The sequence below is a fragment of the Lolium rigidum genome, chromosome 7 (assembly GCF_022539505.1).
Source record: "Lolium rigidum isolate FL_2022 chromosome 7, APGP_CSIRO_Lrig_0.1, whole genome shotgun sequence".
NCBI classification, from domain to species: domain Eukaryota; kingdom Viridiplantae; phylum Streptophyta; class Magnoliopsida; order Poales; family Poaceae; genus Lolium; species Lolium rigidum.
Genome location: NC_061514.1, coordinates 46856353 through 46866573, shown reverse-complemented (window position 1 = coordinate 46866573; position 10221 = coordinate 46856353). Strand labels below are relative to the sequence as shown.

Sequence of the window (10221 nt, the reverse complement as noted above, 5' to 3'; positions counted from 1 at the left end):
AGTAAGGAAATATTCTCAAAATTGGACGAAATCAACGCCTAGAGTCTTAGAATTGGACGAAGCTTCCAGAACACCCGAGAGCCGCCAGAGGGGAGCCCTGGGGGCCCCACACACCAGGCTGGCGCGGCCTGGTGGTGGGCCGCGCCCCCCTATTGTGTCGTCGCCTCGTCAGCCCTCCGACTCCGCCTCTTCGCCTATATAAAGGTCCCTGACCTAAATCTTCGATACGAAAAAGCCACGGTACGAGAAACCTTCCAGAGCCACCGCCATCGCGAAGCCAAGATCTGGGGGACAGGAGTCTCTGTTCCGGCACGCCGCCGGGACGGGGAATTGCCCCCGGAGTCATCTCCACCGCCGTCTCCACCGCCATCTTCACCGCCATCGCTGTCTCCATGATGAGGAGGGAGTAATTCACCCCGGGGCTGAGGGCTCCGCTGTAGCTATGTGGTTCATCTCTCTCTTTATGTGATCTAGTTGAATATCATCTATGTGCTACTCTAGTGATGTTATTAAAGTAGTCTATTCCTCCTCCACGGTGTAATGGTGACAGTGTGTGCATCGTGTAGTACTTGGCGTAGGTTATGATTGTAATCTCTTGTAGATTATGAAGTTAATTATTGCTATGATAGTATTGATGTGATCTATGCCTCCTTCATAGTGTGATGGTGACAGTGTGCATGCTATGTTAGTACTTGGTGTAATTGCAATGATCTATCATGCACTCTAAGGTTATTTAAACATGAATATCGAATATTGTGGAGCTTGCTAACTCCGGCATTGAGGGTTCGTGTAATCCTACACAATTAGTGGTGTTCATCATCCAACAAGAGAGTGTAGAGTGGTTCTATTATGTGATCATTGTTGAGAGTGTCCACTAGTGAAAGCAGGATCCCTAGGCCTTGCTTCCAAGCATCGAATCTCCGTTTGTTTCATTGTTTTGTTGCATGTTTACTCGCTGCCATATTTTATTCAGATTGCTATTACCACTCATATTCATTCATACCACTTGTATTTCACTATCTCTTCGCCGAACTAGTGCACCTATACATCTGACAAGTGTATTAGGTGTGTTGGGGACACAAGAGACTTCTTGCTTTGTGGTTGCTGGGTTGCTTGAGAGGGATATCTTTGACCTCTTCCTCCCTGAGTTCGATAAACCTTGGGTGATCCACTTAAGGGAAACTTGCTGCTGTTCTACAAACCTCTGCTCTTGGATGCCCAACACTCGTCTACAAGAATAGAAGCACCCGTAGACATCAAGGTGCGGGGCTCACGAGCTGGACAACGGACGGCCGGACCGGGAAGATTGAAGAGGCGTGCATGGTGGTGGAGGGAGGCGGCACAAACGCACATCGATCGGTGTCTCGGTGATTTCGATCGCTTGGACTATTGGAGGTTAGGAGGTGCACATCGAACACCATAGCGAAAGAATGTATCTGAACGAAGTAATCGTGCTTTATTGGATTTGGCATGGACTATGATGTCACTTACCGATCTGCCACTATATTTTTGGGGACATGCGTTAGAAACAACATCATTCACTTTAAATAGGAACCATCTAAATCCGTTGAAACAACGTCGTACGGGATATGGTATGGCAAGAAGCCTAGGTTGTTGTTTCTTAAAATTTGGGGATGCGATGCTTATGAAAAAAGGATGCAACCTAACATGCTGGAACCCAAAGCGGAAAAAATTGGGTACACTGTCTACCACAAGCCCGAAGGCAAAAACTTTTGTTGCCAAGAATGGGACTTCCCTTGAGAAAGAGTTTCTCTCAAAAGAAGTGAGTGGGAGGAAACTAGAGCTAAACAAGGTTACTGAACCTTCTCTTGTAGTGCAGTGTGGCGCAACGCTGGAAAATATTCCGGTAGCGCCTTCGACATCTAGAGAGGAAGCTAATATAACGATGATGAATCTTTAGATGAAGCTCCTACTGAACTTTGTATGCCGAGATGGTCATGTTCCACTCGTGATTGGTATGGAAACCATGTCTTAAGCATCATGTTGTTCGACAACGACTAACCTACAAACTATGACGAAGCGATGGTGAGCCCAGACTCTAGAAAATAGCCGGAAGCCATGAAATCTGAAATGGAATCCATGTATGGAAATCAAGTATGGGGTTTGGTTGATCTTCCTAATGGTCTAAAGGTTGTTGAGAATAAATGAATCTTTAAGATGAAAACATAAGTTGATGGTAATGTTACCGTCTATAAAGCACCACCTGTCCCAAAAGGGTTTCGACAAATTCAAGGAGTTGAATATGATGATACCTTCCCACGCGTAGAGATGCTAAAATATATTCGAATTCTACTAGAAATTATGCATATGGATGTTAAGACTCTGCATTACTCAATTAAAATGTTGAGGAAGAGTTGTATATGATGTAACCTGAAAGTTTTGTCGATCCTAAGGATGTTGGTAACATGTGAAAATTTCATAGTTTCATCTATGGACTAAAGCAAGCATCCCAGAGTTGAAATCTTAGATTTGACGAGGTAATCAAAGCATTTGGATTTGTCCAAAATTTCTCTGGACCTTGTATCTATAAGAAAGTAACTGGGAGCTTGATAGCTTTTCTGATATTGTATGTGGATGACATACTGCTGATCAGAAATGATATGGAACTTCTTGAAAGCGTGAAAGGATACTTGAATATGAGTTTTTCAATGAAAGACCTTAGTGAAGCTGCAGATATATTGGGCATTAAGATCTATAGAGATAGATCGAGATATCTGATAGCACTTAGTCAAAGTACATACCTTGGAAAGATTCTAAGAAGTTCAAAATAGATCGGTCAAAGAAAAGGTTCTTTCCCATGTTACAAGGTAAGAAATTGAGTATGACTAAATGTCTAGCTACGATAGATGAAAGTGAAAGGATTCACAACATCTGCTATGCCTCATCCATAAGCTCAATCATGTATGCCATGCTATGTACTAGACCAGATCTATCCAATGCTCTTAGTCTGACGAGGAGATACCAGAGCGCTCTAGGAATGGAACACTGGAGCAGTTAAGAATATCCTTTAGTATATGAAGAGGGCTAAGGACATGTTCCTAGTCTATGGAGGTGATGAAGGGCTTGAAGTAAAGGGTTACATCGATGGAAGCTTCAACACTTACTTGGATGATTCAAAATCTCAATCAAAGTACATATTTGTTTTGAGTGGTGTGGGTGTCAGCTGGAGGTAGCAACGAATCTGCAACAGAAGCGGAGTACATTGTTGCTGCAAAAGCATCACATGAAGGTGTGTGGATGAAAGAGTTCACCATGTAACTTGGTGTAGTTCCAAGCGTGTTGGACCCCATGGCCATTTACTCTGACAACACTGGCGCCATTGCTAACACAAAGGATCCAGGGTCTCACAAGAACTCCAAGCACATCAAACGCCGTTTTCACGCCACTCGTGATTATTTCAAAGATGGTGACATAAAGATTTTCAAAATACACATAGGCGTGAATGTCGTAGATCCGTTGACTAAACCTCTTCCATCAATACCAAGAGTCCATGCATGGTAGATCTTTACCAATGTAAACTAGATTATTGATTCTGGTGCAAGTGGAAGACTATTGGAAATATAACTTAAAGGCATTAATATAGTTTTGTTATTAACATATTACCGGTTCATGATATGAGTTTATATTCCAGGCAAGAATTGTATTAACCGGAAATATAGTACATGTGTGGTTTCATAAACAACATGGAGTCCCTAACAAGCTTCTAGTTGGTTAGCTCGTTGATTAATGATGGTTATGATTTCCTAACCATGGACATGAGACATCGATTAATAACAAGGTCATATCATTAGGAGAATGATGTGATGGATATACCCAATTTATCAAAGCGCTAAGATCAAGTCACTATGTTCAAATTTCCTAAGAAGATTCTAATGTCAAGTAACTTATTCCTTAGACGATGAAATTATGTTACTTCCGGGCATTGAAAGAATACTTTGGGAACATCAACCGATCATTCCGTAACATGTTGATCATAAATGTGCCTTTCAGGTACCTAGGAAGGTGGAATCAAGAGTGAGATTTGTCCATCCATGCAATGAAAACATATTCTCCGCGTCCTCTCAGTAATATAGTATCCAAAGAGTTCGCAAGAAAGTGAATAATACTTTAGTCACATGTATGTTATGTTATGTAATTGTAAAGAGTGCTTGACGGTAATGAGATTCAACTAGGTATAGCAATACCGATGATCTAGTCTCGGGCAAGTAATATATAGAGAGACAAAGGGAATCAAATACAGGGTTATTTGAATCCCCGACATTGTGGTTCATCCTATAATGATCTTCAGTGAAGACGTGGGAGTCATTCTGGAAATCCGGGTCCCACTGATGATTATTGATCAAGAGGTGTCTCGATCATGTCTGCATATTCTTGATCATGATTATTGATCTGTGTCCCACTTAACATTTTATGTCACTAGGGTAGTAATGAGAAATGGATAATGGTGAATACCGATGTTTGTTCGACATCTCGGATGGGATGGATGTCATGAGGAGGTTCAAAAGGGTCCAAACAATAAAGTTCATATGTAGAAAGTCAATTAGGGTATCGAGAAAAAGTTTGGAGTTTTTCACTATTGTATAAGAGGGTTCTAGAAGGTTTCGGAGGGACACGAGGGGGGCCCACTTGTCATGGGGTGGCCTACATGGATCGGGTGCGGCCGGACACACATGGGGCAAACACACAAGCCCACCTTAGCCTAACCGACCAACTCAAGGGAAACCTTAACGGGTCCACGAATAGTGGAAGGGTTGGACTCTTTCCATCTTCCCTTTAGACGCTGTCCCAAGGGCTTGTAGGAGAGGCCAAGCCAGCCGTTACCCTTCCATTTCTCTTATATAAAAGAGAGGTAAAATGTAACACTAACCATCCCCTTTCCTAAAATCCTGGCCGCCCCTTCCTCCCTCATCTCCACCATTGCTCTGGCTTGGAGAAACCCTGCAGAAATAATTCACCACCATGACCACCATACCTTCATGCTGCTGGATCTAATATCATCTCCCTCATCTCATCCTTGATGGATCAAGAAGGAGGCGACACCATCAAGTTGTACGTGTGCACATCTCGGAGGCACCGCTCGTTGCGGAGCTGCTCAAATTGGATCGCGAGGAGTACATATTCATCAACCACGTTATAAACGCTTCCGCTTAGAGATATACGAGGGTGCGTGGATATCTCTCTCTCTCTCTCTCTCTCTCTCTCTCTCTCTCTCTCTGTTGCTAGCATCTTTTACTTTGGACCTTGGATCTTGTAGATTGGATCTAGTTTTGTTCGTTCTTCGTTGGAATTTTTTTGTTTTATATGCAATGAGTCACATGAAGGGCTCGTGATCATTAACCGATGGGATAAAAACCTCAAGTCAGAATATTTATACATGTTTAGGCCTCGGATGATGATCCGGTAACAACCCTACGTCTGTCTCGGCTACATTATATGGAGCATGTGAGGTTCTCAAATGTTACAAAGGGGGTATTTCGGCTAGGAATCTAGGCGGAAGATATGGTGAACGATAACTAGCATTCTAGCCGACGCTTTGAATATGTTCCGTCTAGGATACAACTCCGGTTCGAATGAAACTGGTGGGTATGCTCTCAAATCCTATAGATGAATTAGCTAACTACTACAACTCCGGTGAGCTTCTCCCGGGAGTCTTCTAGCTTCTAGTGGGTTTGTGTGGTTGAATCAGGATTCAAATGTGCATGAGTTAGTTGATGAATCTGGGGGTGTGTCTTCTGTCTATCCATCTTCCTCTGTGGGATGCTCCTTTTACACCATCAGCCACAAACATTAGGTATGGCCGAGAGGTTGCTGCCGCAGTCGAGGTGGCATGGCGGTGCTGAGATCCTTGGTCGCTATTGTTTGACTCCTTGGCCGTTACTCCATCTTCTTATCACACGGCCATCGGGAGCCATTCTACTTTAGGCGAGGTCATCGAGGACTTTTGTGCCCTCAGGGATGAATCCGCCGGCCGAAGGACCGTTGTGACTTAGCGAGGGGTCATGCCTTGCTAGGATGGCCAGGGACGTGCCTGGGCGTGAGCTATCTGGTCCCATCGGCAGATGTGCGTCATGCCTGATGTCACGGGTCCCGAGTTCTATGGTGCGGGGCCTCTTGGACCTTTAGCCATGTGATTTTGCTAGCCAGCTATTGTGGGGCTGGTCTATTGGTGCGCTTGGCGAGCACGGGCTTGGCACTCTGCCGCTGAAGTCTGGGTCTAGCCTTGTCCGGCAGGCTGATGTTTATCCATCTCTTGGTACCTGATTACCAATGATCCCACCAGTAGTCCTCGAGCCTGTAGGAGGCTCAAAGAGGCACATGCAGGCGTAACAAATTCAAGGGGTCGCAAATTCTTCCTCTGGTTCTTCATGTGCCGTGTACTCTAGCCCATAACTAAGCAAGGGTCAATTAATCCTAAGAAATATGTGCTCTTCTTATGCAAAGTAAGATAGATGTACAATGAACAATGGACCCTAATAATTAAATAACCAGTAGTATTATGCATTTCTATACAAATACCTTTCATGACAAAATGGTCAAGAACAAACTGTTACAATACCAATCCAATGGAAAAATCAATACAACATTAGGAAAGGAAAATAAAATAAATAATAAAAGGGGATCCAGATAGTACTGCACACGAGAAAGTGCGAGTGTACTGTTAAAAATAATAATAACTCAAGCATAGAAAGTTTCGCCATGAATCTGATCAGCTAACCGATCTAGTTGGTGTTCAAGACACGGCAACTCCTCCTAATCTCGCCATTAGCAATTGTCTTGACATCAATAGCACCCATCTTCACCATCGCCGCCTTGAACTTCTCTTCCCACTGGTTTGTATCCTTAGCGTTTGCACTCACCGCGTCGCTGGTGTCTATCGCCGTCAATAGCGTGGCGTCAGAGTCAAAGAGCACCTTATGGCTGAGCACGTTCTTGTAGTACTGGTTGTCCAACTTGTCAGGGGTATTGATGTCTTGTACCACCGTGTTGTCACTGCCATTATTTGACCGGCATTCCTCTTGCAGAGTGCTTTTCAGATTGGGGTCCATGTCGGACGAGTTTGAGGTGAGGCGGTTTGAGAAGGATGAGCAGTGGGAGATCCCTACGGTGTGCGCGCCGGAGAGGGTTACCATCTCGTCGGCGGTGAGTCCTTTGGATGCAAACCCGGCCTTGAGCTGAGCCACGGTGGCGAAGGGAGGGGGGAGGTTGATGAGTGTCTCGTTTATGAGGGACACACGGCCATCATAGCGGCCAGCAGGCATGTCGAAGAAGACCTTGTTGTTGCTGAGGAAGTAGGTGGCGTCACGTCCGGCGAAGGCCACAATGTCGGCACATGACACGACGGTGCCGCACTCCTTCTCGATCTTGGCCTTTGCCGCGTCAATCACTTCAAAGCCACGCAGGCTCAGGTTTGGGATGCCAAACTTCTCCGTCGCACTGTTCAGGTCGGCCGTATCCAGCAACACGGATGCATCGCAACCCTGTACGCAAACCATCGTGCATCCATGATCCATAAGTACACACGCACATCAAACACATATGTTTCAAACAGTGTATCAAACAGTATATATGCGTATCAGCGTCGATGTCTTACCCTGACGAAGCAGTCATGAAAGAATAGACGGATGAGCCCCGCCATGATGCCCTTGCTGGCGTTGCGCACGGCCTCTCTCACGATGTCTTCGGCACGGTAGCATGTATTCTGGTAATAGCCAACGGCGAGCCCCGGTGCAGGTGAGCTCGGAGTGGGCGGTGGAGGTGTATTCGGTGGTGGAGTAGATGGTGCAATCGGGGAGGGCGGAGCAGGACTAGGTGTAATCGGCGTCGGTGGTGGAGGACTTGGTGCACTCGGGCTGGAAGGCACAGGGTTGGGATACCCGTAGCCTGCTTGGCACGGATGAGCCACGCAGGCGACCAGTGCGAGGACAGTCAGGGCGGTGGCGAGCTTTGCCATTGTCGCTGGGTAGCTTGCGCTGGTTGATCCCGGTGGTGTATCTTGTGAGCTTAAGGTGATAACAAAGCGCTGCTCTGCGGCCTATTTATAGGTTAAGCCTAAAGCTATAACTCGGCGTCTGTACTCTGAAGAACGATCGTGCGCGCAAGGAATGTTTCAGGAATACTCTTTTGTTTGGCCGACCAGAGCTGCGTTGAGGGACTGGCTTGGAGCTGAACGTGCGTAGCACAATCTATCGATGGATTATCGCAATCATGTTGCGGGTGAAGCAGTTGACATTCCGTCCGTTAATTACTCAGCTGCTGTTCCGTACCTGCGTTAAGCTGATGAATCATCGCTATTAAAACCTGTCATGTATCTATTTGGTGGGCCGTGGGCACGACAACTTTTCATGACCGACATGCGTTTTATTTTGCTTCTGGAGTTCGAACACATTGCATTTCGATTAGCTAGACGTGATCACGGGTCACATTGCTAGGGAGAGGTTCGTCAACCTCATAGCACAGTTGACATGAACTTCCTAACTACTAAGGAGAAGAAACTCATTTCAAGGAGAAACTTCGCCTCCGTATATTAAGATGATATCAGTTAGACATCGTCTCTGCAACTTTGTTTTTTTTTTGCGAGAAATCCATCGATCTATTAATAATCATCAACAGTAGTACAAATAGTCTAAAAAGTAAAGAAAATTATAAATTGGTACTTGGACCACCTAGCGATGACTACAAACACTAGCACGAGTCGGGCGCGCCGCTGTCCTCGCCCCTCCATCACCGGAGTCAGGCAAAGCTTGTCGTAGTAGAGCTTGGTGTAGTTGACAGACGGAAAGTCGTCGTGCTAAAGGTTCCAAAGGACGAGCGCACCAGAGTAGCAACCATCGCCAATGATGACAACCATAGATTGAAATAGACTGACATAAAATCACACCAATAAACACGAAAACCGATCGGATCCCAGGAGATCCGACGGGCACACAACTCCACGCGCCCTCCGTCAACGCTAGGTGCACCACTGGAGCGAGGATAGGGCGGGGAGGAACTTATTCTAACTTCAGGATGTAGCCGTCGCCTCACCATCCCAAAAAAGAGACTGAAAAAGCAAACTAAATTAAGAACGGAAACTCCCCGCCAGCGAGAGACATTGGTCCGCCACACCTCCAAGGCCCCAAGGCCACCGGAGGTGGAGCGGACCGGCTGTATCGCCGGCGAGGAGGACGGAACCCTAGATGGGTTTTGTGCTTTTTTTCCGACGCCTCCTCCTGTTGTCTCTCGTACCAGTTCGGTGGGTCTCTCGCAACTTTGTTTGTCTATACAACGTCAGAAATTCAATTCAGCACGTGGGTGCACGTGCATATGTTCTTGTCACTGGGAAAAATATTTCAAAATGTCAAAAGAATTCGAACATTTTTTTACGCATATCTAAATTCTATATGCGCACATAAAATTTTACGTAAAACTAATATTTTTGTGACTTGTGTAAGAAAGACAAAAAAAATCATGTAGACAACCTTTTTACACCAAAATTTGTCTTTTTTACGCATGTCACTTTTCCGTGGAACGATTTTGTGAGCGTGTAGAATTTTGAGATGTACACATTAATTTGTGTGCAAAATTTTTAACATTCCAAAAGTGTATTTAAAATGAAAATTTAAAACCGGGAGCATACGATCCCGGGTGCCAAAACACCACATGTGAATCCAAAGTTGTAGTAGCCGCTGCCTATCTAAAGGCTTAGGGTTAGTTTAAATTTAGTTATTTTATTTTAATTTTCATTGTATTTATCCTAAGTTTGTATGAATTTGGCCCTTTGTTAAATTTAAGTGCCATAGAACTCAGCTTGTGGTTTAAGGATAGGGTTCTACTAAACGAGGATACCTTATCACGTAGATAGGAAATGGGACACTAAAGAGGTGAAAGATGCAGAGTTGAGATAATCGGATTGGGTCTTCAAACTCGCGGACCCCAACTAGGGGCGGAGCTGCAGTACAACCATTGGGGTCAGCTTTACCCCAATAAAATTATTGAAAATCTTCATTAGGTAGTGCTAAATTTTGTGATTTTGTTCAACAAATAGTACTAAGTAATGAAGCTGACACCAATGACTTTCTCCCCTAGCTTCGCCCCTGACCCCAACTAATTGTTGATCTTGTTCAGTCGAACACCTTGCACATGGCCATCAATGGCCCTGCAAGGCTAGAGACATTCCCCATGCATTCATTTTGCCCCCTTTTTGCTGGTTTGTCGTGAATG

At 45.1% G+C, this 10221-nt stretch overlaps 1 protein-coding gene across 1 annotated transcript; it reads right to left on the bottom strand.

Annotated features, from left to right (window-relative positions):
* Positions 1-6740: 6740 nt before the first annotated feature.
* Positions 6741-7972, bottom strand: LOC124670357 (peroxidase 2-like). The gene is made up of 2 exons (XM_047206868.1): positions 7613-7972; positions 6741-7499 (listed from the first exon to the last, which is right to left on the bottom strand). Exons 1-2 carry the CDS (start codon positions 7970-7972, stop codon positions 6741-6743), a joined length of 1119 nt encoding a protein of 372 aa, XP_047062824.1.
* Positions 7973-10221: the final 2249 nt, after the last annotated feature.